At 48.7% G+C, this 19869-nt stretch overlaps 1 protein-coding gene across 5 annotated transcripts in view; it reads left to right on the top strand.

Annotated features, from left to right (window-relative positions):
• Positions 1 to 19869, top strand: part of NEK10 (NIMA related kinase 10) — a 554523-nt gene that overhangs the window by 267360 nt on the left and 267294 nt on the right. For all 5 annotated transcript variants that reach the window (XM_073678014.1, XM_073678012.1, XM_073678015.1 and 2 more), the window contains exon 23: positions 8568 to 8643. In XM_073678014.1, coding sequence (XP_073534115.1) covers positions 8568 to 8643 — 76 coding nt within the window. The remainder of the gene's footprint in view (positions 1 to 8567; positions 8644 to 19869) is intronic.

The raw sequence follows: 19869 nt of genomic DNA, 5'->3' as shown, positions 1-19869 counted from the left end.
ATTAGTGGACACAACTTGATTTAACATGTCCCTTTTGTCACATTATTTTCAGGGGTACCATCATTTCTGTCCAGGCCTATTTCATGAGTTTCATTTTTTTTTTAAATTCTGTGGAAGCAGGGTTGAAAAGAAATGTCTGACTTTCATTTGTTAATTTTTTGTCAGATTCAAGTTATTTCTGTGACCACTGTGGGTTTTTCTTTCATTAAATGAGGAGTACCAACAATTTTGACCTCGTGTGTTTTGGAAAACTAGAGAGAATTTAAAGGTGGGCAGCTTGCCTATTAAAGAAGATTTATGGTCTCTTTTATAATGAGAAGATAAGACATGTTTATCTTAGAGGCGATTTACATGTTACAATACATGTCTGGTCAGTACAAAGGACTGGCACATGGAAAGAATGAACTAAGTATCTTACAAAGGACATGGGGACATTCATTATATGTGGAGTAAAGATAATTTTGGTATCTAAATATGAAAGTGTTCTTTACAGTTAGGCTGTGTGCCCACTATGCGTTTTTTCCGCAGCGGCAATTCCTCTGCAGAAACGCTTAAAAAACGCTTGGTAGAAGGTCTGCCATGTTCCCCAATGATAATCCGCATGTGCTGTGCACATGCTGCGGAAATTTCCGCTGCGGATTATCATTGCAGAGAAATCCGCAGCACTACCAATTATTTTGCGGAATCGCAGCGATTTCGCCGCCATTGACTTGCATTGGACCGCGTGACATTCGCATCACTGCATCTGCACATGCGGATATCATGCGGTTCAATGTGTGGATGGTACCCGGGTGTGGAGGACAGGAGACTCTCCTCCAGACCCAGGTACCATAGTACCTGTAAAAAAAAGAATAAAATAGAAAATATTCATTATACTTACCTTCTGATGGCCCCCGGTGTCCTTAGCGATCCCTCCTGGCTTGCCCGCAGCTCGCGATGGTCTAAAAAGGACCTGCCATGACGTCATTTAGTTATGTGACAGTTCACGCGACCGCTGACGTCGGCGGTCGTGTGACCTGTCACATGACTCAATGACGTCATCGCAGGTCCTTTCACACCACCGCAACCCATACAACAGACCAAACGGAGCGGAGAAAACACCGGGGCCATCAGAAGGTAAGCATAATCTTTATTTTTTATTTTTTACCATTTTTATTCTTTTTTTTTAACTATTACTTGGTCACACTATGTAAATCCATGCCGGTTGCATGGATTTATATAGTGTGACCAAGTTGTCAAGCACTTTTCCCAGTGATTCTAAAATCGCTTGGAAAAGCGCTTGATAAGCCGCATGCAGAAATGCATGCAAAAATGCTTGCCAAACTCTTCTACCTGGCAGGAAAAACGCATGTAAAATCCGCATGCTTTTTTCCTGCCAGGGAGAAGCGGAAAAAATATGCAGCATTTCTGCATCGTGGGCACTTAGCCTAATTCACTGCTGATTTTTCCTGTGAAAATCTACAGGAAAATCTGCAACATTTGCAACTTGTTTGAGCTGAACTGTTTTAATTTTGTGAGTTTACTTTCTGGACCATTTCTTGGGTTGGTTTTGTGTGATGAAAGGTCTTAAGTATCTGCAGGAATTTTTGAACTCATTCTTCTTTCCAACCTTTGATCATTTGAAATCTCACTATGACTTGCCTAATTCTACTTTCTTTCAGTATCTCTAGCTCAGAAATGCAAAATTTTGCTTTGCTCCAATTGGGATCCTATAAGTTAGAGACATCGCTGCGCACTACTAATTTAGCTAAATCCTTAACATGTGTGTATATATAGTCTACTATTTACATCTTCTACCAAACCTTTATATGGTGATTACAGCTGTGATCCCGTGCTGTAATGTCTGTATACTCTTTGCGTCCTCCCCTGCCCAGGAGCTGTGGTATGATCAGACCACGGTTCCTGCATGGTCAGACACAGCCATTACACAAGGGCACATTTATAAGATTATCTCAGCACAGGAACATTTTATTTAAATACATTCAATTGTGGAACTTATTATTCCAAGATCTATTGATTAAAATTAACTTTTGTTCGTGGGAAAACCGCTTTAAGTGGCATGCGCTTGTTAATGAATTTGGCCCGTCTTCTACTCCATCAAGGCTTGTGTTGCATGAGCGTGCGCTAAGCCAGTCTTGATAAATTTGAACAAAGCTGTAAAGTACAGCTCCATTCATTGTGTAGCAGTTCTTACCATGTACTGCAGAATAGCTCCAATATGATCTGCTCTGCAGTTCCCAGCAGAAGCTGCTATACATTGAATGGAGCCGCGCTTTACAGCTCCATTCTAAGTATTTACATCTGGCAGCCCCTGGAACTTTTTAAGGGCTAATCAGTGGGGGTATCTTGTGATCTATCCTATGGAAAGGTCATCAATATCTTTTAAACCACCAACCTTTTTACTGGGCTTATTGGTCGATTTTTTGCATTAGTTTTCTGAATTTAGGAACGGAGTAGTGTGGTCACAATGAAAATTTGGTTCTGAGCTGCCACAATTCAGGCGATTACAGCCCTGTATACTCAATCTCTGACCCGTCCTCCTACTATTTTGTGACGTTATTTTTCTCTCTGATCTACAATGTACTATTTAATTTATTCACCATAAGGAAGGTCATGCTCTTTTTTATTCATGATTGTTCAAAAATGACAAATGCTGTCTTTGTTTTATGTGCTTGTTCATCTTCCTTTTTGTCACAAATAAATTAGTCTATAAAAATAAACTATTCAACTTTGTGTGTAAAAACCCACAGCTGCATTTTCTTTTAGTTGAAATTAAGTCACAATACTTAGAAAACTGAAATACTGACGTCTGTCTGCTACTATTGACTGCTTAGTAGAAGATACATTACTCACCAGGGCCCTTATCGATTGTTTCCCGGTGTTCTTTATTTTGAGAAAGAAGACACCAGTTAGCAATTTCGAAAAATCTGATCTTATTTTGACAGTAGATTGTGTTGTGTTCCATTTGTCTGTAGTCTTGTTATCCCATGCTAGAAAAACTCATTGTATGAATTACGATGTTTTCACATTGTAGTATGTCATGTTTGCAAGAAATACATGACGTATGGCAGAGGATGCCAGACTCCTACTACCATTGTGAGTAAGTCTCTCCATCTCTATTTTGAGCACAGGTTGCTGGGCTTGATAATCACATTCTGCTGCATCACCTCTCTTCTATAAATCAGGAATAAAGCCGCTTGGTTTTTGAGATCAGTATTATGAGATGCCTGATTGTGGCACCTAATGTAATAGAGACCATTCTCTTTTTTTGCCACTACATGGTGCTATCGTTCTACCTATACAACTTTGTAATATTTCTTTTGTCAGCTTATCGAGAAACTCAGTATCTTTCCATATTACCATTTTTATTTTTTTACACACAACCATGAATTTTGTAATTAGTTTGATATGTTCCTAGATTAGTTTCATGCACAGGTTTTATATTTAGCATTGCTATTCTTGTAATCTGTATGACTGCCTAACATTATACATTGCCTTTTGATAGGGAAATGTCTGCTGGTGAATTTGGCTTACCATGATTTGCCATTTTACCTATCCATGGAATATGAAAAGTGAATTGATCTATCTCTCGAATGCAACAAAAGCAAAATGCAGACTGAGAAAATTGGTTGTGAATAATGTGCTGCTTTGACTTTAAAGCTGCTGTTTGCATATTTGCCCTAGTATGGAGATTTTCAAAAGTCCAGGCTGAATATGACCTGTTCAAGAAACAAATACCAAAAAATTTGACCACTTAAAAGTATTTTTGTCATTCTCACCTTGAAATATTTTTTAGGCAATAATCTGAGCTTTTGCTCATATCTCTTTATATAAATAGCTGAATTTCAGAATATCTTTGTATCATTTAGTGTTGCTGAATTGCACAGCTTTGGTTAAGTTGTTACACGTACGCCGCCTAAGTTCAGATAGGGACGAGACCGGTTACATGAATTCGCTGGAATCCTGGGGGAACCATTACTCAGGGCAACCATAGGCTGCAGCTTCTCTCAGGCACAGAATAGATTCAATTGCTGACCAAACACATTTGACAAGAGTCCTCAGAAACGGTAGAACAGTAATATTTAATGAGGCACGGCCAGTGCAATTTAAGCATCTCTTTGAGCAACAGGCTCCAGTAACAACAGTACAATCTCCTTCACAGCACAGCAGTACACAGTCTATCCAAGAGCACAGTACAGCACAGTTTTAGTGCATACACAACCACAGGCTTTTCCTTCACAAGGACTCCATAGTACACAGCATTCTTTATCCTGCATGGAAATGGAGGGGGGGAGCATCTGATGAGGGAGATGATCCCTATGACAGGATTCCTTCCAGTCCTTATCTTTCTGCCTGATAATACTGTTGGCTCAGGGAGTCTATCTGACCTGTGTTTAGCTTCCTTCCTGACCTGAATTCTGTTCCTTTGCCTTTTGTGAGATGCAGATCATACATCACCTTTCTCTTTTGCTCTAGCCAGACAGTAAACAACTTCCCCACCATCCCCCTGGGGCTCTGTTAAAACACTCCCTGTCTCCTTTGACTGTGCTGGATGCTTCTGGAGCACAACACTTCCTGTCTCCTGTGCTTGTGTTACTTCTAATAGTTGCTGGATGCTTTTGAAGCTACAGCACTACTTCTGCACAAAGTGCTCCATATAATCTGAAGTGGGCTTCATCAGAGAAAATAACTTTACCCCAGTCCTATGCAATCCAATCTCTGTACTTTCTGCAAAGTTATTTTCTCTGATGAAGCCCACTTAAGACTGTTTGGAACATCTAGAAGAATGATTGTCCAGAGAAGAAAGGGTGAGCGCTCCCATGAGTTGTGTCATGCCAACAATAAATCATCCTGAGATCATTTACAATTAGGTCCATATATATTTGGACAGAGACAACATTTTTCTAATTTTGGTTCTAGACATTACCACAATGAATTTTAAACAAAACAATTCAGATGCAGTTGAAGTTCAAACTTTCAGATTTCATTTGAGGGTATCCACATTAAAATTGGATGAAGGGTTTAGAAGTTTCAGCTCCTTAACATGTGCCACCCTGTTTTTAAAGGGACCAAAAGTAATTGGACAATTGACTCCAAGGATATTTCATGGACAGGTGTGGGCAATCCCTTCGTTATGTCATTCTCAATTAAGCAGATAAAATGCCTGGAGTTGATTTGAGGTATGGTGCTTGCATTTGGAAGGTTTTGCTGTGAAGTAAACATGCGGTCAAAGGAGCTCTCCATGCAGGTGAAACCAGCCATCCTTAAGCTGCAAAAACAGAAAAAAACCATCCGAGAAATTGCTACAATATTAGGAGTGGCAAAATCTACAGTTTGGTACATCCTGAGAAAGAAAGAAAGCACTGGTGAACTCATCAATGCAAAAAGACCTGGGCACCCACGGAAGACAACAGTGGTGGATGATCGCAGAATAATCTCCATGGTGAAGAGAAACCCCTTCACAACAGCCAACCAAGTGAACAACACTCTCCAGGAGGTAGGTGTATCAATATCCAAATCTACCATAAAGAGAAGACTGCATGAAAGTAAATACAGAGGGTTCACTGCACGGTGCAAGCCACTCATAAGCATCAAGAATAAAAAGGCTAGACTGGACTTTGCTAAAAAACATCTAAAAAAGCCAGCACAGTTCTGGAAGAAAATTATTTGGACAGATGAAACCAAGATCAACCTCTACCAGAATGATGGAAAGAGAAAAGTGGTACAGCTCATGATCCAAAGCATACCACATCATCTGTAAAACACGGCGGAGGCAGTGTGATGGCTTCGGCATGCATGGCTGTCAGTGGCACTGGGTCACTAGTGTTTATTGATGATGTGACACAGGACAGAAGCAGCCAAATGAATTCTGATGTATTCAGAGCCATACTGTGTGCTCAGATCCAGCCAAATGCAGCCAAACTGATTCGTCGTCGTTTCATACTACAGATGGACAATGACCCAAAACATAAAGCCAAAGCAACCCAGGAGTTTATTAAAGCAAAGAAGTGGAATATTCTTGAATGGCCAAGTCAGTCACCTGATCTCAACCCAATTGAGCATGCATTTCACTTGTTAAAGACTAAACTTCAGACAGAAAGGCCCACAAACAAACAGCAACTGAAAACCACCACAGTGAAGGCCTGGCAGAGCATCAAAAAGGAGGAAACACAGCGTCTGGTGATGTCCATGAGTTCAAGACTTAAGGCAGTCATTGCCAACAAAGGGTTTTCAACCAAGTACTAGAAATGAACATTTTATTTACAATTATTTAATCTGTCCAATTACTTTTGGTCCCTTTAAAAACAGGGTGGAACATGTTAAGGAGCTGAAACTCCTAAACCCTTCATCCAATTTTTAATGTGGATACCCTCAAATGAAAGCTGAAAGTCTGAACCTCAACTGCATCTTGAATTGTTTTGTTTAAAATTCATTGTGGTAATGTCTAGAACCAAAATTAGAAAAATGTTGTCTCTGTCCAAATATATATGAACCTAACTGTATGTGTGGGGTTGCTTTTCATTTAAGGTAGTGGGCTCACTCACAGTTGTGCCTAAGAACACTGCCATGAGTAAAGAATGGGATCTAAATATCTTTCCAATCATCTAGGAGCATTTTGGTGATGAACGATGCTTTCATTTCAGCATCATGGAGCACCATGTCCCAAGGCAAAAGTGATAACTGAGTGGCTAGATGAACAAAGCATTGAAATTTTGGTTCCATAGTCCAAGGCCAGGAATCTCCCAAGATGTCAATCCTCAATAAATGGGTGGGCAAACAAAAACACAGAAATTGTGATAAACTCCAAGCCAGAAGCCGATTTCCAACTGCTGGGGCAAAGTGCAGTAGTCTTGAAAAAAAAGTGTCAAAGTTGAAAATATTAAGTCTTTACATAAATTTGATGTAATTGTCAATACAGGTTTTAAAAACTTATGAAATGCTTAGAATTGTACTTCAGTAACCAGGGAAACATCTGACTAAAAAAACTAAAAACCCAGAAGCAGCAACTTTGTGAAAACCAGTAGCACTGAGATCAATGACCTGCCCATTATAATGTACTCTACATTATACTAAAATCTTATGTTGCAGTGGTTATTCTGGACTATTTTATTTTTTTCTTATAGATCTAAGAACTACCTGCCTGATCGTCCTCCTATTTCTGTGGTCATAGACCGCTCCTGTCGACAATTCTGAGACTTCCGGTGATGTCATGTTGACAGAGCAGCTGCTTCTCTTCAGCTTTGTGGATGGGGCCTTACTGCCAATGTCATGCTGATTGACTGTGGGCTCCCTGCAGTTAGGCAGCGGGGAGCCGGCAGTCAATCAGCATAGCGTCTCACCCCATCGGCAGACCTACCCGGAAGAGAGAAAGCTACTCTATTGACTTGAGATCAAATGAAGCAGCAGAATGGTCTCTGATCACTCTGAGCCGGCGCCAGACCAAACAGGCATGTTGTTAGGAACTACCTGTCTGTCAGTTCTTAGCCTCATGAGAAAAAAAAAGTAGTTCTGGATAACTCCTTTAAATAGTATAGTTCAGCATAATTATTTGCTATTTAGATTGGTTACTTGCTACAGGCGCTTCTTCTTTCTTTGTGTCCAGAAAATATGAAATGTTATAACTTTCTGGAAAGCGACACCCCTGAGAAAAACTTGATGATTCGTCTTTGCAGACCTACCCCCTCAAATAAATTGTCATATCATATGATGATTTCTCAAGTCACCAGAACTCTTTCTGAAGGCTGACTTATTGGACAATTGAGCATATGTTTTTTTCACGGATTTACTAGAGCATCAGGAACATGCACAGTGTGGTTTGTACAGTCTGTAGTTTTTGGGCTACTGTGAAGGTAAATGACTCTGATTTCTGGGAAGGTAACAGAGGAAGGAAAACAGCTGGATCTTGGCAGGTAGTAAAAACGCAGGGTCGGACTAGAGAAACACTACCTGGATGCATGGAATAATAGGAGTTGTAGTTTCCACTGTACTACTGGCCTTCCCTTGGCGCATGTAAGCAAAAGCGCTGCTGCAGTGATAGAATTCTCGTAATACTGATAAAAAGATGAGGAAAAAAATCACATATACAACATATAATTAAGTACTAGACAGAATTATATTCAGAACACAAGATTGTTATATAAGATTAGGTTTCAAGAAATCCATAGTTTGTTTTAATTGCTAGTTTCTTTTTTACAGATATGCATTTCTCATTTTTTCCTCTATATTTTATTTGTGTAAAATAAGTTGCATTTGCTGTATGCCAAATAATATGAAAGCAACTAATTATAGCAAAGTATCAAGACATATATAACTGAGCAAGCTGGTATGCAATTTATACAAAACCAGGGATCTGATTGGGATTTCTAGTCTCTTATTAACGGGGAAAATGCTTATTAAAATGCAAGGCAACTGAAACATTAGTAGGTGTAAAAAATACACAGATGGCACTTTACTAAAACGTGCAAATGAAACCGACAAAACTCCACAGCTGCTGAAATGTGTGTAAAAATAGATGCTGAGCATTTTGGAAGGAACATATTAATATTAACTACATTTGTCATTTCTAGCTGACTTTGGTCTTGCCAAACAGAAGCAAGAAAACAACAAACTAACATCTATAGTTGGAACTATTCTGTACTCCTGGTAAGGACACAATTGTTCATCAGTTTTACAAGTTACAGTGATAAACATGTAAAGTGGTAATTGAATAATTGTGCATGAATGTCAACTAAAATTTGATCTAATGGTCATGAATAATATGGCATAAAGAGAGTGTTAGAGAAATATGTTCACTATTCTGTTATTTTATACCTTTTAAAGTGCAATGTTTTATCATATATACCGTATATTCCGGCGTATAAGACGACCTGGTGTATAAGACGACCCCCCTACTTTCCTGTTAAAATATAGAGTTTAGGATATATTCACCGTATAAGACTACCCCTTTTCCAACGCATACCAAACACCGGTAAAAATTAAAAAAAAACAGATTTGAATTTAACATGGTCCTTTTTTTAATTTAAATTCTTATGACATGCAGGTATATAGCAGGAAAACTGTCACTCATAAACATATTAAAATAGGGGGGACCCCACGTCATTTTTTGGGGGGGTCCCCCATTCTAATAGCTAGTAAAGGCTAGGTATTCAGCTGGGGGCTGATATTAGTAGCCTGGGAAGCTCCGTGGGTATTACCCCCTTTCCCAGACTTCAAACATCTGCCCCAGCCGTCTGCTTAACCTCCGCTAGAGACTATAATGATGGTGGATCCCACGCCAATTTTCTTTTTAAAAAATCCTTTATTTTAACACTAAATGACAATTGAGGGGTTAATAAAGATGCAGTCCCTAAATTATTATTAATTTTGTAATTAATTTTTCCCAAAAATGTTGACGTGGGCTTCGCCATATTTTTGTGTCCAGCCAGGTACAGCAGGCAGGAACAGGCTGCCCCCAACCACCAGCTGCCTATTTGTACCTGGCCGGACACAACAATATAGGGAAGCCCTTTTTTTTTTAATTATTTCATGAAATAATTAAAAAAAAAAAGACGTGGGGCTTCGCCCTATTTTTGTGTCCAGCCAGGTACAACTAGGCAGCTGGGGGCTGGAATCTGCAGCGCAGGGAGGCCCAAGCTTTCTGGGCCCCCCCCGCTGCAAATTGCAGTCCGCAGCCACCCCGGAAAATGGCGCGTTCATAGAAGCGCCATCTTCTGGCGCTGTACCCAACTCATCCAGGGCCCTGGTGCGGTGGCTCACTGGGTAATAAAGGGGTTAAGGCCAGCTTGGCATTATCAGCTGGCCCTAAGCCCGAAATTCATGGGGTCACGCCAATATTAGACATGACCGCCATGAATTTCTAGTAAAGTAATTAAAAAAAACACAAACACCCAGAATAAAGTCCTTTAATTGAAATAAAGACACAATTTTTTAATGTTCTAAATTAAACCATACTTACCATCACGCCCATTCCAGCTGAAGCCAACGATCTCCTGCAATAAAAGTAAAATAATAAAGCAACCTCATCCTTACCTCTCCATGGTTCCCAGGACCGGTCCAGCTCTGCTACATTCACATGACAGGCTGGACCGCAGCAGAACGCTGCCGTTCAGCTTGCCATGCGGCAGACACTGAGAAGCGCAGGCATGCTTGTGCTCCTCAGTGTCTGACTGTGACGGCATCCAGATGAGCCGAGATCATGTCCAATGAACTCGGCTCACCTCATGCACGTCACTGACAGCGTGGGAAAATTCTCCTGCTCCCCGCATGCGCAGTAGAAGTTTCCCACGCTGTCAGTGACGGACGTCCAGGAGGTGAGCTGAGTTCATTGTCGGCTCATCTGGATGCCGTCACAGCCAGACACTGCAGAGCGCAAGCATGCCTGCGCTTCTCAGTGTCTGCGGGATGACAGGCTGGATGGCAGCGTTCTGCTGCGGTCCAGCCTGTCATGTGAATGTAGCAGAGCTGGACCGGTCCTGGGAACCATGGAGAGGTAAGGATGAGGTTGCTTTATTATTTTACTTTTATTGCAGGAGATCGTTGGCTTCAGCTGGAATGGGCGTGATGGTAAGTATGGTTTAATTTAGAACAATAAAGAATTATGTGTTTATTTCAATTAAAGGACTTTATTCTGGGTGTTTGTGTTTTTTTTAACTTTGACTATGGGGTTAGTAATGGGGGTGTCTTATAGACGCCTCTCCATTACTAACCTGGGCTTGATGTCAGCTGGCATTATAAGCTGACATCAACCCCAACCCTATTACCCCACTGCCACCGCACCAGGGCAGCGTGGAAGAGCGAGGCTAAGTGCCAGAATTGGCGCATCCTATGGATGCGCCATTTCTGGGGCGGCTGACGGCTGGTGTTTCTAGCCTGGGAGGGGGCCAATATTCATGGCTCCCTTCCTGGGCTATTAATATCAGCCCCCAGCTGTCTGCCTAGCCTTTGCTAGCTATTAAATTAGGGGGGACCCCACGTCATTTTTTTGGGGGGGTCCCCCATTTTAATAGCTAGTAAAGGCTAAGTATTCAGCTGGGGGCTGATATTAGTAGCCTGGGAAGCTCCGTGGGTATTACCCCCTTCCCAGGCTTCAAACATCTGCCCCAGCTGTCTGCTTAACCTCCGCTAGAGACTAAAATTAAGGGGAACCCCACGCCAATTTTTTTTTAAATAAATCCGTTATTTTAACACTAGATGACAAGTACAGTAACCAGCACTGTCACTGTACTTCTTATATATGTGACTGACATGTTTCTATCTATCTAATCTATGTGTGATGCTCTATTCTGTCTGTTATAAATTGTCGGGTACAGATGCTGAATTGCTGGCCGGCTTTTTTAAAGAGACGGTGCATGAAAACACTAATATTTGTTTTAATAAATCCTTTACACTAAATGACAAGTACAGTAAGCAATACTGTCACTGTACTTCATATATATGTGACTGACATGTTTCTATCTATCTAATCTATGTGTGATGCTCTATTCTTTCTATTCTAAATTGTCGGGTGCCGTCTTATGCCGCTGCTGAATTGCCGGCTTTTCATATATTGTCACAGAAGCGATGCGAACTTCCCTGCTCCGGACACAGCGCACCGCTTCTGTGACAAGTGAAAACTGTCGGCACAGAAGTCCTGCGCTGTGTCCGGAGCTGGGAATACGCAGCGATGTGTCAGTTTCAGCACAGAAGCGCTGACTGTCTGGACCTACCGCCGCCGTATTTTAACTCCCTCCACCTTATATTAACTCCGACATGGCAGGGATACGGCCACGGCAGCTTATTAACACCCCCAGAGTATCCCCGCATGTCAATTTCTGAAAGTTCAAAAGCATTACCGGCGTATAAGACGACCCCAGACTAGACAGAAGATTTTTCAGTCTTCAAAAATCGTCTTATACGCCGGAATATACGGTAAGCTTTAAAGATAACTAGACAATGTTCATTAAAGACTAACTGTTGTGTATTTTTTTCCACAAATCAATAGTGAATATGAAGATAAGAAACTTTATACTACACCTTATTACAGAAAAACACATCTTTCTCTTATCTAACTCATTTTTTAACCCCCTGTTAAAATCAGTCTTTAGGGATTGCAAACTAGCAGGTTACTGAGGGATCAAGTTACAGTTACTGCCCGTAGAAGTCCATGGAAAGGTGAAGGGGAGGAACTTATAGAGATTGAGGCATTGACATACACAGAAATACTGCTACTAGTTTTAGTAAGTAATATATCTTACCCAGTGCTGGAGTCACAGCTACACTCGTCAGTACTCTTATGTAATGGCCTCTGTGTTTCTTCTAAGGGTATACTATAGAGATTTAGGGGAGCAAGATATTCTCTTTTCTCTGTGCAGTATATAAGAGGCTTCATACCAGCTAGTCTAAGTGAAAACTAACAATTTTCTCACGTAAACACATGACCGCTTACTGTATAAATCACCCCTCGCATCTGCCTTGGTAAGAGATTTGAACATATGAACATTTATCTGCACATACAGCATCATTTTTGTGAGGAGTCATTCAAGGGACATAGGGGTGACCCAAATTTGAGCAATAGAGATATTCACTTAGAGAGGAGTTTGTTATGACCATTAAAACACTTTATGAATTGTAAAAAGATAATAGTGATTGCGCTAGTTTATGAATTGTGATTTCACAAACTGGGAATGTGGTATGGTAATAGATGCATGAAGCACTGGTGTGGCATAAGAAAAAAAACAACACTGCATCAATGCAGCTTTTAAAGTTTTCATAGGGTGGAACATTGGACTAAAACAAAGACTAAAAACAGTGTCTCTGGTGGTAAACGGCCACTGGATACTGGAGCTGAGAGCAGGGTTGGTAAACTTATACAGGACAACAGATCTAATATATATACGGTAATTGTCTTATCCCGTCTGTCTGTCTGTCTGTCCTTCTGTCCAGGAAATCCCACGTCGCTGATTGGTCCGGCCGCGGCCAATCTGCGACGTGGGATTTCAGAACAAGATGGCGGCCGTTAGCGGCTCATCTGCCGCACGGAGGTCAGCGGCGATGCATCGCGACCAATTAGCGATATTGGCGCCAAATTTACACTCTCGCCCTCACACGCTCACCCGCTCACACGCACACACGCTCACACCCTCACCCGCACACCCTCACACGCTCGCCCTCACACGCTCCCACCCACACCCGCAAGCGCTCACCCGCACACCCACACACGCTCACACCCTCACCCGCTCACCCTCACACGCACACCCTCACACGCACACCCTCACACGCTCACCCTCACACGCTCACCCTCACACGCTCACGCTCACACACGCACCCGCTTACCCTCACACACACACCCCCACACGCACACCCTCACGCGCTCACCCTCACACACTCACCCTCACACACTCACCCTCACACGCTCACCCCCACACACTCACCCTCAGACGCTCACCCGCTCACCTTCACCCGTTCACCCTCACCCGCTCACGCTCACCCTCACCCGCTCACCCTCACACGCTCCCACGCTCACCCTCAGACGCTCACCCTCAGACGCTCACCCTCACACGCTCACCATCACAAGCTCACCCTCACACGCACACCCTCACATGCTCACCCTCACACGCTCCCACGCTCACCCGCTCACCCGCTCACGCTCACCCTCACCCTCACATGCTCCCACGCTCACCCTCCCACGCTCACCCTCACACGCTCCCACGCTCACCCTCAGACGCTCATCCTCAGATGCTCAACCTCAGACGCTCACCCTCAGACGCTCACCCTCACACGCTCACCCTCAACACGCTCACCCTCAGACCCTCACCCTCACATGCTCCCACGCTCACCCTCACACGCTCCCACGCTCACCCTCACACACACACCCTCACGCGCTCACCCTCACGCGCTCACCCTCATGCGCTCACCCTCACACGCTCACCCTCACACGCTCCCACGCACACCCTCACGCGCTCACCCTCACATGCTCACCCCACACACTCACCCTCAGACGCTCACCCTCACCCGTTCACCCTCACCCACTCACCCGCTCACCCTCACACGCTCCCACGCTCACCCTCACACGCTCACCCTCACACGCTCACGTTCACACGCACACACGCTCACCCTCACACGCTCACCCTCACACGCTCACCCTCAGACGCTCACCTTCAGACGCTCACCCTCAGACGCTCACCCTCAGACGATAACCCTCAGACGCTCACCCTCACATGCTCACCCTCACACGCTCACCCTCACACGCTCCCACGCTCACCCTCAGACGCTCACCCTCAGACGCTCACCCTCACACGCTCACCATCACAAGCTCACCCTCACACGCACACCCTCACATTCTCACCCTCACACGCTCCCACGCTCACCCTCACCCGCTCACCCGCTCACCCTCACCCTCACATGCTCCCACGCTCACCCTCCCACGCTCACCCTCACACGCTCCCACGCTCACCCTCAGACGCTCATCCTCAGATGCTCACCCTCAGACGCTCACCCTCAGACGCTCACCCTCACACGCTCACCCTCAACACGCTCACCCTCAGACCCTCACCCTCACATGCTCCCACGCTCACCCTCACACGCTCCCACACTCACCCTCACACGCACACCCTCACGCGCTCACCCTCACGCGCTCACCCTCACGCGCTCACCCTCACACGCTCACCCTCACACGCTCCCACGCTCACCCTCACATGCACACCCTCACGCGCTCACCCTCACATGCTCACCCCACACACTCACCCTCAGACGCTCACCCTCACCCGTTCACCCTCACCCACTCACCCGCTCACCCTCACACGCTCCCACACTCACCCTCACACGCTCACCCTCACACGCTCACCCTCACACGCTCACGTTCACACGCACACACGCTCACCCTCACACGCTCACCCTCAGACGCTCACCTTCAGACGCTCACCCTCAGACGCTCACCCTCAGACGCTAACCCTCAGACGCTCACCCTCACATGCTCACCCTCACACGCTCCCACGCTCACCCGCTCACCCTCACCCGCTCACGCTCACCCTCACCCGCTCACCCTCACCCTCACATGCTCCCACGCTCACCCTCCCACGCTCACCCTCACACGCTCCCACGCTCAACCTCAGACGCTCATCCTCAGACGCTCACCCTCAGACGCTCACCCTCAGACGCTCACCCTCAGACGCTCACCCTCACACGCTCACCCTCACACGCTCACCCTCACACGCTCACCCTCACACGCTCACCCTCACACGCTCACCCTCAGACGCTCACCTTCAGACGCTCACCCTCAGACGCTCACCCTCAGACGCTCACCCTCAGACGATAACCCTCAGACGCTCACCCTCACATGCTCACCCTCACACGCTCACCCTCACACGCTCCCACGCTCACCCTCAGACGCTCACCCTCAGACGCTCACCCTCACACGCTCACCATCACAAGCTCACCCTCACACGCACACCCTCACATTCTCACCCTCACACGCTCCCACGCTCACCCTCACCCGCTCACCCGCTCACCCTCACCCTCACATGCTCCCACGCTCACCCTCCCACGCTCACCCTCACACGCTCCCACGCTCACCCTCAGACGCTCATCCTCAGATGCTCACCCTCAGACGCTCACCCTCAGACGCTCACCCTCACACGCTCACCCTCAACACGCTCACCCTCAGACCCTCACCCTCACATGCTCCCACGCTCACCCTCACACGCTCCCACACTCACCCTCACACGCACACCCTCACGCGCTCACCCTCACGCGCTCACCCTCACGCGCTCACCCTCACACGCTCACCCTCACACGCTCCCACGCTCACCCTCACATGCACACCCTCACGCGCTCCCACGCTCACCCTCAGACGCTCACCCTCAGACGCTCACCCTCAGACGCTCACCCTCACACGCTCACCCTCACACGCTCACCCTCACACGCTAACCCTCAGACGCTCACCCTCACATGCTCACCCTCACACGCTCCCACGCTCACCCTCACACGCACACCCTCACGCGCTCACCCTCACGCGCTCACCCTCACGCGCTCACCCTCACACGCTCCCACGCTCACCCTCACATGCACACCCTCACGCGCTCACCCTCACATGCTCACCCCACACACTCACCCTCAGACGCTCACCCTCACCCGTTCACCCTCACCCACTCACCCTCACCCGCTCACCCTCACACGCTCCCCTGCTCACCCTCACACGCTCACCCTCACACACTCATCCTCACACGCTCACGTTCACACGCACACACGCTCACCCTCACACGCTCACCCTCAGACGCTCACCCTCAGACGCTCACCCTCAGACGCTCACCTTCACATGCTCACCCTCACACGCTCACCCTCACACACTCCCACGCTCACCCTCACACGCTCCCACGCTCACCCTCACACGCACACCCGCACACGCTCACCCTCACACGCTCATCCTCACACGCTCACCCTCACACGCTCACACGCTCACCCTCACACGCTCATCCTCACACGCTCACCCTCTCACGCTCACCCTCACCCTCAGACGCTCACCCTCAGACGTTCACCCTCAGACGTTCACCCTCAGACGCTCACCCTCAGACGCTTACCTTCACACTCTCCCACGCTCACCCTGACACTCTCCCACGCACACCCGCACATGCTCACACGCTCACCCTCACACGCTCATCCTCACATGCACACCCTCAACCTCAGACGCTCACCCTCAGACGCTCACACGCTCACCCTCAGACGCTCACCCTCAGACGCTCACCCTCAGACGCTCACCCTCAGATGCTCACCCTCAGACGCTCCCACGCTCACCCTCAGACGCTCACCCGCACACGCTCACCCTCACACGCTCACCCTCACACGTTCACACCCTCACACGCTCACCCTCACACGCACACCCTCACCCTCAGACGCTCACCCTCAGACTCTCACGCTCGCACGCTCCCACGCTCACCCTCACACTTTCACCCTCACACGCTCCCACGCACACGCACACCCTCACGCGCTCACCCTCCCACGCTCCCACGCTCACTCTCACACGCACACCCTCACCCTCAGACACTCACCCGTTCACCCTCACACGTTCCCACCCGCACACGTTCCCACGCTCACTCTCTCACGCTCCCCCGCTCACCCTCAAGCGCTCACCCTCAGACGCTCACGCTCCCACTCTCACCCTCACACGCACACACGCTCACCCTCACACGCTCACCCTCACACGCTCACCCTCACACGCTCACCCTCAAACGCTCACCCTCACACGCTCATCCTCACACGCTCACCCGCACACGCTCACCCTCACACGCTCACCCTCACACGCTCACCCTCACACGCTCACCCTCACACGCTCACCCTCACCCTCAGACGCTCACCCTCACATGCTCACCCTCACATGCTCACCCTCACATGCTCACCCTCGCATGCTCACCCTCACACGCTCCCTCGCTCACCCTCACACGCTCCCACGCTCACCCTCACACGCTCACCCTCACACCCTCAACCTCAGACGCTCACCCTCAGATGCTCACACGCTCACCCTCAGACACACCCTCACACGCTCACCCTCACACGCTCACGTTCACACGCACACACGCTCACCCTCACACGCTCACCCTCACACGCTCACCCTCACACGCTCACCCTCCCACGCTCACCCTCACACACTCACCCTCACACGCTCCCACGCTCACCCTCACACGCACACACGCTCACCCTCACACGATCATCCTCACATGCACACCCTCAACCTCAGACTCTCACCCTCAGACGCTCACCCTCAGATGCTCACCGTCAGACGCTCACCCTCACACGCTCACACCCTCACACGCTCACCCTCACACGCACACCCTCACCCTCAGACGCTCACCCTCAGACGCTCACCCTCAGATGCTCACCCTCAGACGCTCACCCTCAGACTCTCACCCTCAGACGCTCACACCCTCACACGCTCACACCCTCACACGCTCACCCTCACACGCTCACCCTCACGCACACCCTTAACCGCACATCCTCACCCTCAGACGCTCACCCTCAGACGCACAACCTCACCCTCAGACGCTCACCCGCTCTCCCTCACCCGCTCTCCCTCACACTCTCACCCTCACACGCTCACCCTCACACGCTCACGACCACACGCTCACCCTCACACGCTCACCCTCACACGGTCACACTCTCACCCGCTCACCCTCACACGCTCACCCTCACACGCTCCCACGCTCACCCTCACACGCTCCCACGCTCACCCTCACACGCTCACCCTCACACGGTCACCCTCACATGCTCACGCGCTAATCCTCATACGCTCACATGCACACCCTCACACGCTCACACGCACACGCTCACCCTCACACTCTCACCCTCACACTTTCACCCTCACACGCTCCCACGCACACGCACACCCTCACGCGCTCACCCTCCCACGCTCACTCTCACACGCACACCCTCACCCTCAGACACTCACCCGTTCACCCTCACACGTTCCCACCCGCACACGTTCCCACGCTCACTCTCTCACGCTCCCCCGCTCACCCTCAAGCGCTCACCCTCAGACGCTCACCCTCAGACGCTCACGCTCCCACTCTCACCCTCACACGCACACACGCTCACCCTCACACGCTCACCCTCACACGCTCACCCTCACACGCTCACCCTCAAACGCTCACCCTCACACGCTCACCCTCACACGCTCATCCTCACACGCTCACCCGCACACGCTCACCCTCACACGCTCACCCTCACACGCTCACCCTCACACGCTCACCCTCACCCTCAGACGCTCACCCTCACATGCTCACCCTCACATGCTCACCCTCACATGCTCACCCTCGCATGCTCACCCTCACACGCTCCCTCGCTCACCCTCACACGCTCCCACGCTCACCCTCACATGCACACCCGCACACGCTCACCCTCACACGCTCATCCTCACACCCTCAACCTCAGACGCTCACCCTCAGATGCTCACACGCTCACCCTCAGACACACCCTTACACGCTCACCCTCACACGCTCACGTTCACACGCACACACGCTCACCCTCACACGCTCACCCTCCCACGCTCACCCTCCCACGCTCACCCTCACACACTCACCCTCACACGCTCCCACGCTCACCCTCACACGCACACACGCTCACCCTCACACGCTCATCCTCACATGCACACCCTCAACCTCAGACTCTCACCCTCAGACGCTCACCCTCAGATGCTCACCGTCAGACGCTCACCCTCACACGCTCACACCCTCACACGCTCACCCTCACACGCACACCCTCACCCTCAGACGCTCACCCTCAGACGCTCACCCTCAGACGCTCACCCTCAGACGCTCACCCTCAGACGCTCACACCCTCACACGCTCACACCCTCACACGCTCACCCTCACACGCTCACCCTCACGCACACCCTTAACCGCACATCCTCACCCTCAGACGCTCACCCTCAGACGCACAACCTCACCCTCAGACGCTCACCCGCTCTCCCTCACCCGCTCTCCCTCACACTCTCACCCTCACACGCTCACCCTCACACGCTCACGACCACACGCTCACCCTCACACGCTCACCCTCACACGGTCACACTCTCACCCGCTCACCCTCACACGCTCACCCTCACACGGTCCCACGCTCACCCTCACACGCTCCCACGCTCACCCTCACACGCTCACCCTCACACGGTCACCCTCACATGCTCACGCGCTAATCCTCATACGCTCACATGCACACCCTCACACGCTCACACGCACACGCTCACCCTCACACTCTCACCCTCACACGCTCACCCGCTCACCCTGTGCTAGCCGGTCATCTCCCTCACACGCTCACCCTGTGCTAGCCGGTCATCTCCCGGCTGCTCACAGCAGAAGTACCCCGACCGGCGGCCTCGCTCCCCGATCCTCCAAAATTCATTAGAGACCC

The sequence above is a fragment of the Phyllobates terribilis genome, unplaced genomic scaffold (assembly GCF_046119375.1).
Source record: "Phyllobates terribilis strain yellow unplaced genomic scaffold, ASM4611937v1 Scaffold_4__5_contigs__length_816908805, whole genome shotgun sequence".
Taxonomy (NCBI): Eukaryota; Metazoa; Chordata; class Amphibia; order Anura; family Dendrobatidae; genus Phyllobates; species Phyllobates terribilis.
Note: the sequence above shows the minus strand (reverse complement) of the source record. Positions and strands in the feature narration are given on the sequence as shown.